General features: G+C 45.2%; 1 protein-coding gene across 1 annotated transcript in view; it reads right to left on the reverse strand.

The window, feature by feature from the left end:
• The window catches only part of LOC311124905 (aminopeptidase N-like), a gene marked incomplete at its 5' end in the record, with an annotated part of 75,983 nt that overhangs the window by 45,936 nt on the left and 11,835 nt on the right, over nt 1-18,212 (reverse strand). The window contains 6 exons of the mRNA XM_084199002.1: nt 603-668; nt 6,579-6,644; nt 7,338-7,481; nt 7,827-7,940; nt 17,491-17,645; nt 17,860-17,986. Coding sequence (XP_084055128.1) covers nt 603-668; nt 6,579-6,644; nt 7,338-7,481; nt 7,827-7,940; nt 17,491-17,645; nt 17,860-17,986 — 672 coding nt within the window. The remainder of the gene's footprint in view (nt 1-602; nt 669-6,578; nt 6,645-7,337; nt 7,482-7,826; nt 7,941-17,490; nt 17,646-17,859; nt 17,987-18,212) is intronic.

An 18,212-nucleotide genomic window follows, 5' to 3' on the forward strand; every position in this document is an offset into this window, starting at 1 on the left:
CATTTACATTTTAGTCATTTAGCAGACGCTCTTATCCAGAGCGACTTACAGTTAGTGAGTGCATACATTTTTCATACTGGCCCCCCGTGGGAAACGAACCCACAACCCTGGCGTTGCAAGCGCCATGCTCTACCAACTGAGCTATAGGGGACTAATCAGAGATCAGAGTATTTTTAAATCTACCAGTTGGTGCTGAAACGGAGATGAAGAGGCAGAGATGTCTTACTTTAATTGATCCCTATATTCTGAACCCCTTCTCTAGATGTATTCTAGTGAGTCTGTCCACAAAATTAAATGTACACCGTATTTAAAGGGATGGCTTAAGAAGAATGTACTGAAAACCCTATTGAATGAAAACTCCACGAGAAAATCTGCTGGCCAGCAAGTGGGAATGTTTTCAGCAGTTGAATTAAATGTATTCAGCGTGCGCAAGGGGAACCACACCTGCAAAGGCCGTCACGCACCTTCATAAGGTCTGTCTGAATATCAGCTATTGAGAAGTACGTAGGAAAGGCATACATTTCCTAAGTCTGAATCGGGCCCTTAATTAATAATGGGCCATGTATATGAAGGTACACATTATGACAAGGATCATTGATTACCATCTGCAGGTGCTTCCAGAGGTCCTGGTAGACTGTGTTGCTGTACTTGAATGTATTCAGATACGTCTGTGGAGAGATCAAGTCACATTTCAGCCTCAATATACCAAATCAGTTCCCTTTCAGTCGGTCACTCGCTATAAGATACTAAGGGGAGTCAACGACCAATCACATTCACCTGAAGAAAACAAAAAACATGCCCAATGGGCCAATCAATGCAAAGCCCGCCCTCGGAAGCAACCCTTCCTGGCTATAACATTCATTTCCTCAATTCTTCGCTCTTCAGCTCGCCTGAAGGACCGCGTCACGCAATTTACAAACAAAGACTACTGGATTCGGCTCCGACTTAGGTGTCTGTTAGTGGGGAGAGAGTACTCGTCCCCCTAGATTAATTTTGGGTCTTGGTATCTGTTTCTGGGGGGTTTTCCCGGCTTGACTGTTTCTGGTTTTTGACCTGGAATAACTCACATTCAGCGAAGTTGCATGAATGTGTAACTGTTTTAGAGGGGGCGTGTCTAGCTTGCATGCAGGTGTGGGAAGCTAGTTAGCCACCTGGTCTTAGAGGCTATTAGAGAGGCTAGTCTTAGTCCTTCACTCCAGAATAGAACGCGGCTGGTTGGTGTCAGCCTGAAGGAGTTTCAGGGTTGGTGTCAGGTTGAAGGAGTTTCAGGGTTGGTGTCAGGCTGAAGGAGTTTCAGGGTTGGTGTCAGGCTGAAGGAGTTTCAGGGTTGGTGTCAGGCTGAAGGAGTTTAAGGGTTGGTGTCAGCTTGAAGGAGTTTCAGGGTTGGTGTCAGGCTGAAGGAGTTTCAGGGTTGGTGTCAGCTTGAAGGAGAATCAGGGTTGGTGTCAGGTTGAAGGAGTTTCAGGGTTGGTATCAGGTTGAAGGAGTTTCAGGGCTGGTGTCAGCTTGAAGGAGTTTCAGGGCTGGTGTCAGGTTAAAGGTGTGGGTCGGCCCAGACCAGTGTCTAAGCCTATGGCCCAGACCAGTGTCTAAGCCTATGGCACTGACCTCCGCGTGAGCCTCCTTTTGGACCATTATAGTCTGTGGACCTGGAGGTCCTTCCTACAAGACTGCCCTTCTCATGGCCTTAGCGGACAAGCATGTTGGGACAATCTCCACGCTATCAGTACACCCTTCCTGTTTGGAGTTTGCACCTGACGACTCCAAGGTGGTGTTACGTCTTAATGCAGCTTTTGCTCCTTCTGTTATGCCTATAGACTAGAGGTCTCTAGCGTTCCAGCTGTCCTCTGTCTCACCTCCTCCGTTTGCTTCCAGTGAACAGCAGAGGTTGCATGGCAGTAGTGAGTGCACACACATACAGTATCAGTCAATAGTTTGGACACACCAACTCATTCAAGGGTTTTTCTTTATTTTTACTGTTTTATGTATTATAGAATAATAGTGAAGACATCACAACTATGAAATAACACATATGGAATCAAGTAGTAACCAAAAAAGTGTTAAAGAAATCAAAATATATGTTGCCTTAACGACAGTTTTGCACACTCTTGGCATTCTCTCAACCAGCTTCATGAAGTAGTCACCTGGAATGCATTTAAATTAACAGGCGTGCCTTCTTAAAAGTTAATTTGTGGAATTTCTTTCCTTCTTAATGCGTTTGAGCCAATCAGTTGTGTTGTGACAAGGTAGGTGGGGGGTATACAGAAGATAGCCCTATTTGGTAAAAGACTAAGTCCATATTATGGCAAGAACAGCTCAAATAAGCAAAGAGAAACGACAGTCCATCATTATTTTAAGACATAAAGGTCAGTCAATGCGGAACATTTCAAGAAATTTGAAAGTTTCTTCAAGTGCAGTCGCAAAAACCATCAAGGGCTGTGATGAAACTGGCTCTCATGAGGACCGCCACAGGAAAGGAAGACCCAGAGTTACCTCTGCTGCAGAGAATAAGTTCATTAGAGTTACCAGCCTCAGATTGCAGCCCAAATAAATGCTCCACAGACTTCAAGTAACAGATTCATCTCAACATCAACTGTTCAGAGAAGACTGTGTGAATCAGGCCTTCATGGTCGAATTGCTGCAAAGAAACCACTACTAAGGACACCAATAAGATGAAGAGACTTGCTTGGGCCAAGAAACACGAGCAATGGACATTAGACCGGTGGAAATCTGTCCTTTGGTCTGATGAGTCCCAAATTTGAGATTTTTGGTTCCAACCGCCGTGTCTTTGTGAGACGGAGAGTAGGTGAACGGATAATCTCCGAGCCACTGCCTGTTCACCCCGCTATCATCCAGAAGACGAGGTCAGTACAGGTGCATCAAAGCTGGGACTGAGAGTAAATAGTCCGGGTGGCCATTTGATGAATTGTTCAGCAGTCTTATGGCCTGGTTGTAGAAGCTGTTAAGGAGCCTTTTGGACCTTGGCGCTCCGGTACCGCTTGCCGTGCGTTAGCAGAGAGAACAGTCTATGACTTGGGTGACTGGAGTCTTTGGTACCGCTTGCCGTGCGTTAGCAGAGAGAACAGTCTATGACGTGGGTGACTGGAGTCTTTGGTACCGCTTGCTGTGCGTTAGCAGAGAGAACAGTCTATGACTTGGGTGACTGGAGTCTTTGGTACCGCTTGCCGTGCGTTAGCAGAGAGAACAGTCTATGACTTGGCTGACTGGAGTCTTTGGTACCACTTGCCGTGCGTTAGCAGAGAGAACAGTCTATGACTTGGGTGACTGGAGTCTTTGGTACCGCTTGCCGTGCGTTAGCAGAGAGAACAGTCTATGACTTGGGTGACTGGAGTCTTTGGTACCGCTTGCCGTGCGTTAGCAGAGAGAACAGTCTATGACTTGGGTGACTGGAGTCTTTGGTACCGCTTGCCGTGCGTTAGCAGAGAGAACAGTCTATGACTTGGGTGACTGGAGTCTTTGGTACCGCTTGCCGTGCGTTAGCAGAGAGAACAGTCTATGACTTGGGTGACTGGAGTCTTTGGTACCGCTTGCCGTGCGTTAGCAGAGAGAACAGTCTATGACTTGGGTGACTGGAGTCTTTGGTACCGCTTGCCGTGCGTTAGCAGAGAGAACAGTCTATGACTTGGGTGACTGGAGTCTTTGGTACCGCTTGCCGTGCCTTAGCAGAGAGAACAGTCTATGACTTGGGTGACTGGAGTCTTTGACCATTTTTGGAGCCTTCCTCTGACACTGCCTAGTATATAGGTCCTGGATGGCAGGAAGCTTGGCCCCAGTGATGTATTGGGCCGTACGCACTACACTCCACTACAGCCCCGTCGATGTCCTTTTCCTGTAGTCCACGATCATCTCCTTTGTCTTGCTCACATTTAGGGAGAGGTTGTTTTCCTGGCACCACACTGCCAGGTCTCTGACCTCCTCCCTATAGGCTGTCTCATCGTTGTCGGTGATCAGGACTACCGCTGTTGTGTCGTCAGCAAACTTAATGATGGTGTTGGAGTCGTGCTTGGCCACGCAGTCGTGGGTGAACAGGGAGTACAGGAGGGGACTGAGCACGCACCCCTGAGGGGCCCCCGTGTTGAGGATCAGCGTGGCAGATGTGTTGTTGCCTACCCTTACCACCTGGGGGCGCCCCATCAGGAAGTCCAGGATCCAGTTGCAGAGGGAGGTGTTTAGTCACAGGGTCCTTAGCTTAGTGATGAGCTTTGTGGGCACTATGGTGCTGAACACTGAGCTGTAGTCAATGAACAGCATTCTCACATAGGTGTTCCTTTTGTCCAGGTGGGAAAGGGCAGTGTGGAGTGCGATTGAGATTGCGTCGTCTGTGGATCTGTTGGGGCGGTATGCGAATTGGAGTGGATCTAGGGTTTCCGGGATGATGGTGTTGATGTAAGCCATGCACGTCATGGCTACCGACGTGAGTGCTACGGGGCGGTAGTCATTTAGGCAGGTTACCTTTGCATTCTTGGGCACAGGGACTATGGTGGTCTGCTTGAAACATGCTGGTATTACAGACTCGGTCAGGGAGAGGTTGAAAATGTCAGCGAAGACACTTGCCAGTTGGTCTGCACATGCTCTGAGTACACGCCCTGGTAATCTGTCTGGCCCTTCGGTCTTGTGAATGTTGACCTGTTTAAAGGTCTTGGTCACATCGGCTACGGAGAGCGTGATCACTCAGTCTTCTGGAACAGCTGGTGCTCTCATGCATGCTTCAGTATTGCTTGCCTTGAAGCGAGCATAAAAGGCATTTCGCTCGTCTGGTAGGCTCACGTCACTGCGCAGCTCGCTGCTGAGTTTCCCTTTGTAGTCCGTAAAAGTTTGCAAGCCCTGCCACATCAGACGAACGTCAGAGCCGCTGTAGTAGGATTCAATCTTAGTCCTGTATTGACGCTATGCCTGTTTGATGGTTCGTCTGAGGGCATAGCTGGATTTCTTATAAGCGTCTGGATTAGTGTCCCGCTCCTTGAAAGCGGCAGCTCTAGCCTTTATCTTGGTGCGGATGTTGCCTGTAATCCATGGCTTCTGGTTGGGATATGTACGTACGGTCACTGTGGGGACGACGTCGTCAATGCACATATTGATGAAGCCGGTGACTGAGGTGGTATACTCCTCAATGCCATTGGATGAATCATGGAACATATTCCAGTCTGTGCTAGCAAAACAGTCCTGTAGCGTAGCATCCGCGTCATCTGACCACTTCCTTATTGAGCGAGTCACTGGTACTTCCTGCTTTAGTTTTTGCTCTAAGCAGGAATCAGGAGGATAGAATTATGGTCAGATTTGCCAAATGGAGGGCGAGGGAGAGCTTTCTATGCGTCTCTGTCAGTGAAGTAAAGGTGGTCTAGAGTTTTTTTCCCTCTGGTTGCACATTTAACATGCTGGTAGAAATGAGGTAAAACTGATTTAAGTTTCCCTGCATTAAAGTCCCCGGCCACTAGGAGCGTCGCTTCTGGATGAGCATTTTCTTGTTTGCTTATGGCCTTATACAGCTCGTTGAGTACGGTCTTAGTGCCAGCATCGGTTTGTGGTGGTAAATAAACGGCTACGAATAATATAGATGAAACTCTCTTGGTAGATAGTGGGTCTACAGCTTATCATGAGGTACTCTACCTCAGGCGAGCAATACCTAGAGACTTCTTTAATATTAGACATCGCGCACCAGCTGTTGTTTACAAATAGACACACCCCTCCGCCCCTCGTCTTACCAGACGCAGCTGCTCTGTCCTGCCGATGCACGGAAAACCCAGCCAGCTCTATATTATCCATGTCATCGTTCAGCCACGACTCAGTGAAACATTACAGTTTTTCATGTCCGTTGGTAGGATAGTCTCGATCATAGATCATCCAATTTGTTTTCCAGTGATTGCACGTTGGCCAATAGAACCGATGGTAGTGGCGATTTACTCACTCGCCTACGAATCCTCACAAGGCACCCCGACCTCTGCCCCGACCTCCGCCCCGACCTCCGCCCCGACCTCCGCCCCCTGTGTCTCCGTCTTTTCTTCACGTGAATGACGGGGATTTGGGCCGGTCTCCGGGAAGCAGTATATCCTTTGCGTCGGACTCATTAAAGAAAATATATTTGTCCAGTTCGAGGTGAGTAATCACTGTTCTGATGTCCAGAAGCTATTTTCGGTCATAAGAGATGGTAGCAGCAACTTTATGTACAAAATAAGTTACAAACAATGCGAAAAAACAAACAAAATAGCACAATTGGTTATGAGCCCGTAAAACGGCAGCCATCCCCTCTGGCGCCATTATATCATCACTTTAACAATGTTTACATACTGTTTTACTCATTTCATATGTATATACTGTATTCTAGTCTGGAAGTGGACTCTGCGTTCATTGGCCCATTTGGTGTGTTTTTAGTTTTCTTAAAGTGAATGTGATTGGTCGTTGACTCCCAATAGCATGTTATACCTCGTTCCCTCCTTCAGGGAACAGTAGTTATATTCATAACTGTACGTTCTCACTTAAATATGTGTCACTTTATATATATCAACAAAATGATGTGATACAAAATATAGTGATTAGTAATGTACGTAAACAATACTCACACTAAGTCCTCGGGCGAAGACAGGCTCTGTCAAGAACTCAGACAGCATCCTCAGAACTGCAGCTCCCTGGGAGGAAGAGAACACAGGATATAAGAAATAAAACATGATGACTGACGTTTTGTGCCCGTCACGGCCCAGTACAGCCTGTCACCGCCCAGTACAGCCTGTCACGGCCCAGTACAGCCTGTCACGGCCCAGTACAGCCTGTCACGACCCAGTACAGCCTGTCACGGCCCAGTACATTCTGCCTCACTCACCTGTCACGGCCCAGTACATTCTGCCTCACTCACCTGTCACGGCCCAGTACAGCCTGTCACGACCCAGTACAGCCTGCCTCACTCACCTGTCACGGCCCAGTACAGCCTGTCACGGCCCAGTACAGCCTGTCACGGCCCAGTACAGCCTACCTCAGTCACCTGAGTCAAAATCCGTAAGAGAAATGCAGACACAAAATAATTTCATTTCCTTGAGGACGTGTGGCATTTGCTATTTCAATGTATTGCTGATTTATTTATTTAAAGGTGATTTTGACCCAGATGATTTTGACCCAGGTGACTTTGACCCAGGTGACTTTGACCCAGGTGACTTTGACCCAGGTGACTTTGACCCAGGTGACTTTGACCCAGGTGACTTTGACCCAGGTGACTTTGACCCAGGTGACTTTGACCCAGGTGAATGTGGCATGCTGTGCTGTGTTGTGAAGGGCAAAAAAAGACTGCATCTGTAGGACGTCAGTAAGAGGTTTGATTAGAACCACACCTTGCTGTAGGTGATGGAGTCAAACAGTTCACTGATCTGTGCAGGTCTCATGATGTCTTCCTCTTTAGCAGAGAGAGGGTGAGAGGAGGCCAGCGCGTCTGCAGACATCACACCATGCACCTCATTCAGCACTATCAGGTCTGTCTGTGGAGAGAGAGTTAACAGGTCAACACAGAAGGCCTCCGCTTTTAAAATGTTCAGTCATTTAGCAGACGCTCTTATCCAGAGCGACTTACAGTTAAAGTGCATACATTTTTTTTTTTCATACTGGTCCCCCGTGGGAAACGAACCCTCAACCCTGGCGTTGCAAACGCCATGCTCTACCAACTGAGCTACACGGGACTTTCACTTTTATCGTCAAATGGAATTTGGAGAGCAGATTTCTTTGTCGGTTAAATCCTTGAGAAACATGTATATTTGGAGAGCTGTGTAACAGTTAAAGTTGTACCGTACACACAGATATGATTTTTTTAAAAAAGAAAGACTCACAATGTTCCATGTCGGTTCAGCAGAGTTGGCCCCCAGATACGAGACGTAGGAGGCAAAGCCCTCGTTGAGCCACAGGTCATTCCACCACTTCATGGTCACCAGGTTTCCAAACCACTGAGGACACATAAACCCCGTTCATACAGCGGCAGAGAGGGACAGGACACAGGCTGCAATACAATTACCAGAGACTGTCCTAATATGGACACCAAACATTAATAAGGTGTTAAATGAGCTATTACATGGAGCCTCTGGTTGCTCCCTATTTCCAAAGGCTCCTGGTCAAAAGTAGTGAACTATATATGGAACAGGATTCCATTTGGGATGCACCGTAGGCTACATGTAATAAATAATATTAGTATTAACACTTTAATCATTCCTTAAGAGTCTATCGATGCACCAGTGCGTCAGTCTAAGTAACATAATAAAATAATCCCCATCAAAATGTCAGTTGAAGCTGGAGACATCAGCTGGAGACATCCCAATAAATGTGTATTTTCACAAAAACGTCTGTAGTGTCTGAAGGCAACTCATAGAAATGAATGGAAGTATGGAGGTAGTTTTGTGCCAACTAAAATAAGGGGTTAAATATATGTCTAAAAGAATAACTACAATATTTCCAGAGTTTTCTTGTATCTCCGAGATATAGAACAAACACTTCAAAACCTTATTCCTTATGATTCATTTTTTGACTGTCTGTTTTGCCATTTCTGAGTGAGTTATTCAATGTGTTTCTATGGGCTACAGTAGTAAAGGCTAAAGTCCATATTTTCCACGTAAGACCAGTTCTGGAGTATGCTGTCGCTGCCTGGCACCCTGGCACCCTGGCACCCTGGCACCCTGGCACCCTGGCACCCTGGCTCCCTGGCACCCTGGCACCCTGGCTCCCTGGCACCCTGGCACCCTGGCACCCTGGCACCCTGGCACCCTGGCACCCTGGCTCCCTGGCACCCTGGCACCCTGGCACCCTGGCTCCCTGGCACCCTGGCACCCTGGCACCCTGGCCTCTCTCAACCTCTGTCTGCTCAGCTGGAGAGCGTCCAGAAGACAGCCTGCAGAATAATTATGGGCGAGTTGAACACCAGCTTTTGTGAAGCCCTCGAAACTCTAGGAATCATGTCTTTGGAGAGCAGATCTGCCTGACATTTGCTAAATCCCTGCAGAGGTCCCAGGTTGCAGACAGGCTCCCCCAGCCAGACAGCAGGTCTCTGGACGAGTAACCCGAAACAGCCAAACTGAACACCCATGACACGGACAGGCTGCTATCAGAACTCTCCCATCCCACACTTCACTAAACTAATCAATGCACACACCATTTAGCCCAGGGGCCTTAGGGATACCTATGGAAATATTTCTAAATCTGCCAACCCAAACCCTAGTCCCCCAGTCCCTGCCACTGAAAAGCATCCCCACAGCATGATGCTGCCACCACCATGCTTCACCGTAGGGATGGTGCCAGGTTTCCTCCAGACATGGCGCTTGGAAGTCAGGCCAAAGAGTTCAATCTTGGTTTCATCAGACTAGAGAATATTGTTTCTCATGGTCTGAGAGTCCTTTAGGTGCTTTTTGGCAAACTCCAAACAGGCTGTCATGTGCCTTTTACTGACGAGTGGCTTCCGTCTGGCCACTCTACCATAAAGGCCTGATTGGTGGAGTGTTGCAGAGATGGTTGTCCTTCTGGAAGGTTCTCCCATCTCCATAGAGGAACTCTGGAGGTCTGTCAGAGTGACCATCAGGTTCTTGGTCACCTCCCTGACCAAGGCCCTTCTCCCCAGATTGCTCAGTTTGTCCGGGCGGCCAGCTCAAGGAAGAGTCTTGGTGGTTCCAAACTTCTTCCATTTAAGAATCAAATCAAATCAAATCAAATCAAATTTTATTGGTCACATGCGCCGAATACAACAGGTGCAGACATTACAGTGAAATGCTTACTTACAGCCCTTAACCAACAGTGCATTTATTTTAAACAAAAAAAGTAAGAATAAAACAACAACAAAAAAAGTGTTGAGAAAAAAAGAGCAGAAGTAAAAATAAAGTGACAGTAGGGAGGCTATATATACAATAGAATAAAGTGACAGTAGGGAGGCTATATATACAGGGGGGTACCGTTGCATAGTCAATGTGCGGGGGCACCGGCTAGTTGAGGTAGTTGAGGTAATATGTACATGTGGGTAGAGTTAAAGTGACTATGCATAAATACTTAACAGAGTAGCAGCAGCGTAAAAAGTATGGGGTGGGGGGGCAGTGCAAATAGTCCGGGTAGCCATGATTAGCTGTTCAGGAGTCTTATGGCTTGGGGGTAGAAGCTGTTGAGAAGTCTTTTGGACCTAGACTTGGCACTCCGGTACCGCTTGCCGTGCGGTAGCTGAGAGAACAGTCTATGACTAGGGTGACTGGAGTCTTTGACAATTTTGAGGGCCTTCCTCTGACACCGCCTGGTATAGAGGTCCTGGATGGCAGGGAGCTTTGCCCCTGTGATGTACTGGGCCGTACTCACTACCCTCTGTAGTGCCTTGCGGTCAGAGGCCAAGCAGTTGCCATACCAGGCGGTGATGCAACCAGTCAGGATGCTCTCGATGGTGCAGCTGTAGAATTTTTTGAGGATCTGAGGACCCATGCCAAATCTTTTGGACATGATTGATGGAGGCCACTGTTTTCTTGGGGACCTTCAATGCTGCATAAATGTTTTGGTACCCTTCTCCAGATCTCTGCCTTGACACAATCCTGTCTCAGGGCACTACGGACAATTCCTTCGACCTCATGGCTTGGTTTTTGCTCTGACATGCACTGTCAACTGTGGGACCTTATATAGAGGTGTGTGCCTTTCCAAATCATGTCCAATCAATTGAATTTACCGCAGGTAGACTCCAATCAAGTTGTAGAAACATGTCAAGGATGATCAATGGAAACAGGATGCACCTGAGCTAAATTTCGAGTCTCATAACAAAGTGTCTGAATATTTATGTAAATAACGTATTTCTGTTTTTATTTTTAATAAATTTGCCAAAATTTATAAAAACCCGTTTTCACTTTGTCATTATGGGGTATTGTGTGTAGATTGACGAGGGAACATTTTAATTTCATCCATTTTAGAATAAGGCTGTAACGTAACAAAATGTGGAAAAAGTCAAGGGGTCTGAATACTTTCTGAATGCACTGTATGTAGTCAGTGGAGTGGACACTCAGCTATGTAGTCAGTGGAGTGGACACTCAGCTATGTAGTCAGTGGAGTGGACACTCGGCTATGTAGTCAGTGGAGTGGACACTCAGCTATGTAGTCAGTGGAGTGGACACAGCTATGTAGTCAGTGGAGTGGACACTCGGCTATGTAGTCAGTGGAGTGGACACTCGGCTATGTAGTCAGTGGAGTGGACACTCGGCTATGTAGTCAGTGGAGTGGACACTCAGCTATGTAGTCAGTGGAGTGGACACTCAGCTATGTAGTCAGTGGAGTGGACACTCGGCTATGTAGTCAGTGGAGTGGACACTCGGCTATGTAGTCAGTGGAGTGGACACTCAGCTATGTAGTCAGTGGAGTGGACACTCAGCTATGTAGTCAGTGGAGTGGACACTCAGCTATGTAGTCAGTGGAATGGACACTGAGCTACCTTAAAAGAAAATCCTGCCACAGGCGCAGAAATCTCTGTATTTTTAGCCATGACAATTTGGATTCCAGAAAAAAATTGAAGCGCAGCCACACCGTATATATAACAGTACAGTATTGACTGTAAAACATACCAGGGAGCCATCTGCAGCCACTCCGTATATATAACAGCATAGTATTGACTGTAAAACATACCAGGGAGCCATCTGCAGCCACTCCGTATATATAACAGTACAGTATTGACTGTAAAACATACCAGGGAGCCATCTGCAGCCACTCCGTATATATCACAGTATAGTATTGACTGTAAAACACACCAGGGAGCCATCTGCAGCCACACCGTATATATAACAGCATAGTATTGACTGTAAAACATACCAGGGAGCCATCTGCAGCCACTCTGTATATATAACAGCATAGTATTGACTGTAAAACATACCAGGGAGCCATCTGCAGCCACTCTGTATATATAACAGTATAGTATTGACTGTAAAACATACCAGGGAGCCATCTGCAGCCACTCTGTATATATAACAGTATAGTATTGACTGTAAAACATACCAGGGAGCCATCTGCAGCCACTCTGTATATATAACAGCATAGTATTGACTGTAAAACATACCAGGGAGCCATCTGCAGCCACTCCGTATATATAACAGTACAGTATTGACTGTAAAACATACCAGGGAGCCATCTGCAGCCACTCCGTATATATAACAGTACAGTATTGACTGTAAAACATACCAGGGAGCCATCTGCAGCCACTCTGTTTATATAACAGCATAGTATTGACTGTAAAACATACCAGGGAGCCATCTGCAGCCACTCCGTATATATAACAGTACAGTATTGACTGTAAAACATACCAGGGAGCCATCTGCAGCCACTCCGTATATATAACAGTACAGTATTGACTGTAAAACATACCAGGGAGCCATCTGCAGCCACTCTGTATATATAACAGTATAGTATTGACTGTAAAACATACCAGGGAGCCATCTGCAGCCACTCTGTATATATAACAGCATAGTATTGACTGTAAAACATACCAGGGAGCCATCTGCAGCCACTCCGTATATATAACAGTACAGTATTGACTGTAAAACATACCAGGGAGCCATCTGCAGCCACTCTGTATATATAACAGTATAGTATTGACTGTAAAACATACCAGGGAGCCATCTGCAGCCACTCTGTATATATAACAGCATAGTATTGACTGTAAAACATACCAGGGAGCCATCTGCAGCCACTCTGTATATATAACAGCACAGTATTGACTGTAAAACATACCAGGGAGCCATCTGCAGCCACTCCGTATATATAACAGTACAGTATTGACTGTAAAACACACCAGGGAGCCATCTGCAGCCACTCTGTATATATAACAGCATAGTATTGACTGTAAAACACACCAGGGAGCCATCTGCAGCCACTCTGTATATATAACAGCATAGTATTGACTGTAAAACACACCAGGGAGCCATCTGCAGCCACTCTGTATATATAACAGCATAGTATTGACTGTAAAACATACCAGGGAGCCATCTGCAGCCACTCCGTATATATAACAGTATAGTATTGACTGTAAAACATACCAGGGAGCCATCTGCAGCCACTCCGTATATATAACAGTATAGTATTGACTGTAAAACATACCAGCCATCTGCAGCCACTCTGTATATATAACAGCATAGTATTGACTGTAAAACACACCAGGGAGCCATCTGCAGCCACTCTGTATATATAACAGTATAGTATTGACTGTAAAACATACCAGGGAGCCATCTGCAGCCACTCTGTATATATCACAGCATAGTATTGACTGTAAAACACACCAGGGAGCCATCTGCAGCCACTCTGTATATATCACAGTATAGTATTGACTGTAAAACATACCAGGGAGCCATCTGCAGCCACTCCGTATATATAACAGCATAGTATTGACTGTAAAACACACCAGGGAGCCATCTGCAGCCACTCTGTATATATAACAGCATAGTATTGACTGTAAAACACACCAGGGAGCCATCTGCAGCCACTCTGTATATATAACAGCATAGTATTAACTGTAAAACATACCAGGGAGCCATCTGCAGCCACTCTGTATATATAACAGTATAGTATTGACTGTAAAACATACCAGGGAGCCATCTGCAGCCACTCTGTATATATAACAGCATAGTATTGACTGTAAAACATACCAGGGAGCCATCTGCAGCCACTCTGTATATATAACAGTATAGTATTGACTGTAAAACATACCAGGGAGCCATCTGCAGCCACTCTGTATATATAACAGTATAGTATTGACTGTAAAACATACCAGGGAGCCATCTGCAGCCACTCTGTATATATAACAGCATAGTATTGACTGTAAAACATACCAGGGAGCCATCTGCAGCCACTCCGTATATATAACAGTACAGTATTGACTGTAAAACATACCAGGGAGCCATCTGCAGCCACTCCGTATATATAACAGTACAGTATTGACTGTAAAACATACCAGGGAGCCATCTGCAGCCACTCTGTATATATAACAGCATAGTATTGACTGTAAAACATACCAGGGAGCCATCTGCAGCCATTCCGTATATATAACAGTACAGTATTGACTGTAAAACATACCAGGGAGCCATCTGCAGCCACTCCGTATATATAACAGTACAGTATTGACTGTAAAACATACCAGGGAGCCATCTGCAGCCACTCTGTATATATAACAGTATAGTATTGACTGTAAAACATACCAGGGAGCCATCTGCAGCCACTCTGTATATATAACAGCATAGTATTGACTGTAAAACATACCAGGGAGCCATCTGCAGCCACTCCGTATATATAACAGTACAGTATTGACTGTAAAACATACCAGGGAGCCATCTGCAGCCACTCTGTATATATAACAGTATAGTATTGACTGTAAAACATACCAGGGAGCCATCTGCAGCCACTCTGTATATATAACAGCATAGTATTGACTGTAAAACATACCAGGGAGCCATCTGCAGCCACTCCGTATATATAACAGTATAGTATTGACTGTAAAACATACCAGGGAGCCATCTGCAGCCACTCCGTATATATAACAGTATAGTATTGACTGTAAAACATACCAGCCATCTGCAGCCACTCTGTATATATAACAGCATAGTATTGACTGTAAAACACACCAGGGAGCCATCTGCAGCCACTCTGTATATATAACAGTATAGTATTGACTGTAAAACATACCAGGGAGCCATCTGCAGCCACTCCGTATATATAACAGTATAGTATTGACTGTAAAACATACCAGGGAGCCATCTGCAGCCACTCCGTATATATAACAGTATAGTATTGACTGTAAAACATACCAGCCATCTGCAGCCACTCTGTATATATAACAGCATAGTATTGACTGTAAAACACACCAGGGAGCCATCTGCAGCCACTCTGTATATATAACAGTATATTATTGACTGTAAAACATACCAGGGAGCCATCTGCAGCCACTCTGTATATATCACAGCATAGTATTAACTGTAAAACATACCAGGGAGCCATCTGCAGCCACTCCGTATATATAACAGTATAGTATTGACTGTAAAACATACCAGGGAGCCATCTGCAGCCACTCCGTATATATAACAGCATAGTATTGACTGTAAAACATACCAGGGAGCCATCTGCAGCCACTCCGTATATATAACAGTACAGTATTGACTGTAAAACATACCAGGGAGCCATCTGCAGCCACTCCGTATATATAACAGTACAGTATTGACTGTAAAACATACCAGGGAGCCATCTGCAGCCACTCTGTATATATAACAGCATAGTATTGACTGTAAAACATACCAGGGAGCCATCTGCAGCCACTCTGTATATATAACAGCATAGTATTGACTGTAAAACATACCAGGGAGCCATCTGCAGCCACTCCGTATATATAACAGTACAGTATTGACTGTAAAACATACCAGGGAGCCATCTGCAGCCACTCTGTATATATAACAGCATAGTATTGACTGTAAAACATACCAGGGAGCCATCTGCAGCCACTCTGTATATATAACAGCATAGTATTGACTGTAAAACATACCAGGGAGCCATCTGCAGCCACTCCGTATATATAACAGTACAGTATTGACTGTAAAACACACCAGGGAGCCATCTGCAGCCACTCTGTATATATAACATCATAGTATTGACTGTAAAACACACCAGGGAGCCATCTGCAGCCACTCTGTATATATAACAGCATAGTATTGACTGTAAAACATACCAGGGAGCCATCTGCAGCCACTCTGTATATATAACAGTATAGTATTGACTGTAAAACACACCAGGGAGCCATCTGCAGCCACTCTGTATATATAACAGTATAGTATTGACTGTAAAACACACCAGGGAGCCATCTGCAGCCACTCTGTATATATCACAGTATAGTATTGACTGTAAAACATACCAGGGAGCCATCTGCAGCCACTCCGTATATATAACAGTACAGTATTGACTGTAAAACATACCAGCCATCTGCAGCCACTCTGTATATATAACAGTATAGTATTGACTGTAAAACATACCAGGGAGCCATCTGCAGCCACTCCGTATATATAACAGTATAGTATTGACTGTAAAACATACCAGCCATCTGCAGCCACTCTGTATATATAACAGTATATAGTATTGACTGTAAAACATACCAGGGAGCCATCTGCAGCCACTCCGTATATATAACAGTATAGTATTGACTGTAATACATACCAGCCATCTGCAGCCACTCTGTATATATAACAGTATAGTATTGACTGTAAAACACACCAGGGAGCCATCTGCAGCCACTCCGTATATATAACAGTATAGTATTGACTGTAAAACATACCAGCCATCTGCAGCCACTCTGTATATATAACAGTATAGTATTGACTGTAAAACATACCAGGGAGCCATCTGCAGTCACTCTGTATATATAACAGTATAGTATTGACTGTAAAACACACCAGGGAGCCATCTGCAGCCACTCTGTATATATCACAGTATAGTATTGACTGTAAAACATACCAGGGAGCCATCTGCAGCCACTCCGTATATATAACAGTATAGTATTGACTGTAAAACATACCAGCCATCTGCAGCCACTCTGTATATATAACAGTATAGTATTGACTGTAAAACATACCAGGGAGCCATCTGCAGCCACTCCGTATATATAACAGTATAGTATTGACTGTAATACATACCAGCCATCTGCAGCCACTCTGTATATATAACAGTATAGTATTGACTGTAAAACATACCAGGGAGCCATCTGCAGCCACTCTGTATATATAACAGTATAGTATTGACTGTAAAACATACCAGGGAGCCATCTGCAGCCACTCCGTATACATAACAGTATAGTATTGACTGTAAAACATACCTGCCATCTGCAGCCACTCTGTATATATAACAGTATAGTATTGACTGTAAAACATACCAGGGAGCCATCTGCAGCCACTCTGTATATATCACAGCATAGTATTGACTGTAAAACATACCAGGGAGCCATCTGCAGCCACTCCGTATATATAACAGTATAGTATTGACTGTAAAACATACCTGCCATCTGCAGCCACTCTGTATATATAACAGTATAGTATTGACTGTAAAACATACCAGGGAGCCATCTGCAGCCACTCCGTATATATCACAGTATAGTATTGACTGTAAAACATACCAGGGAGCCATCTGCAGCCACTCCGTATATATCACAGTATAGTATTGACTGTAAAACATACCAGGGAGCCATCTGCAGCCACTCCGTATATATAACAGTACAGTATTGACTGTAAAACACACCAGGGAGCCATCTGCAGCCACTCCGTATATGTCACAGTATAGTATTGACTGTAAAACATACCAGGGAGCCATCTGCAGCCACTCCGTATATATAACAGCATAGTATTGACTGTAAAACATACCAGGGAGCCATCTGCAGCCACTCCGTATATATCACATTATAGTATTGACTGTAAAACATACCAGCCATCTGCAGCCACTCTGTATATATAACAGCATAGTATTGACTGTAAAACATACCATGTGAGCCAGTTCATGAGAGATGACGGTAGCGATCCACTCTTTGTCTGCGTTGGATGAGCTAACAGGGTTGAAGAGCAGGGCTGTCTCTCTGTAGGTGATCAGACCCCAGTTCTCCATGGCTCCAGCACTGAAGTCAGGCAGAGCTATCTGGTCTACAACATACAGGAGTGTTCATATCTCAAATGGTGCCCTATTCCCTATATAGTACACTACTTTTGTCTAGAGGCCTGTGGGCCCTGGTTTAAAGTAGTGCACCACACAAGGGAATAGGGCGTCATTTGGGACGCACACTGAATATGCGTATCCTCTTCAACAACAGACGGGGAATCTGAGAGTAAGAATATTACGTAGCTCTTTAAGTCTTACCTGATTTGGTCAGAGGATAGCTAGAGTTGTAGTAATTTTCAAAGAACTCCAGGATTGGTCCAGTTTTTTTGAGGGCGTAATCTCCCTGGCCTTCAGCAATGGCCTGTTTACGAGCCCAAATCCTGATCTGGAAATAAAGACATGTTTTCCTTCATGAGATCCTGTCCCCTGGTCTGCCCTGTCAGCTGTACTGAGCTGGAGAGACCGCTAGAGGGCAGCACAGAGAAATAAAACAATAACGTCTCCCTCGTCCTGAAGACACAACGGTGTAGTATGCTGACGTTTCCCCTAGACGCTGATCTGGGGTCAGTTTTGCATTTTCACTACTAATGGTTAAAGGGAGACTTCGGGAT

The sequence above is a fragment of the Coregonus lavaretus genome, assembly GCF_964263955.1.
Source record: "Coregonus lavaretus genome assembly, contig: HAP1_SCAFFOLD_284, whole genome shotgun sequence".
NCBI classification, from domain to species: Eukaryota; Metazoa; Chordata; class Actinopteri; order Salmoniformes; family Salmonidae; genus Coregonus; species Coregonus lavaretus.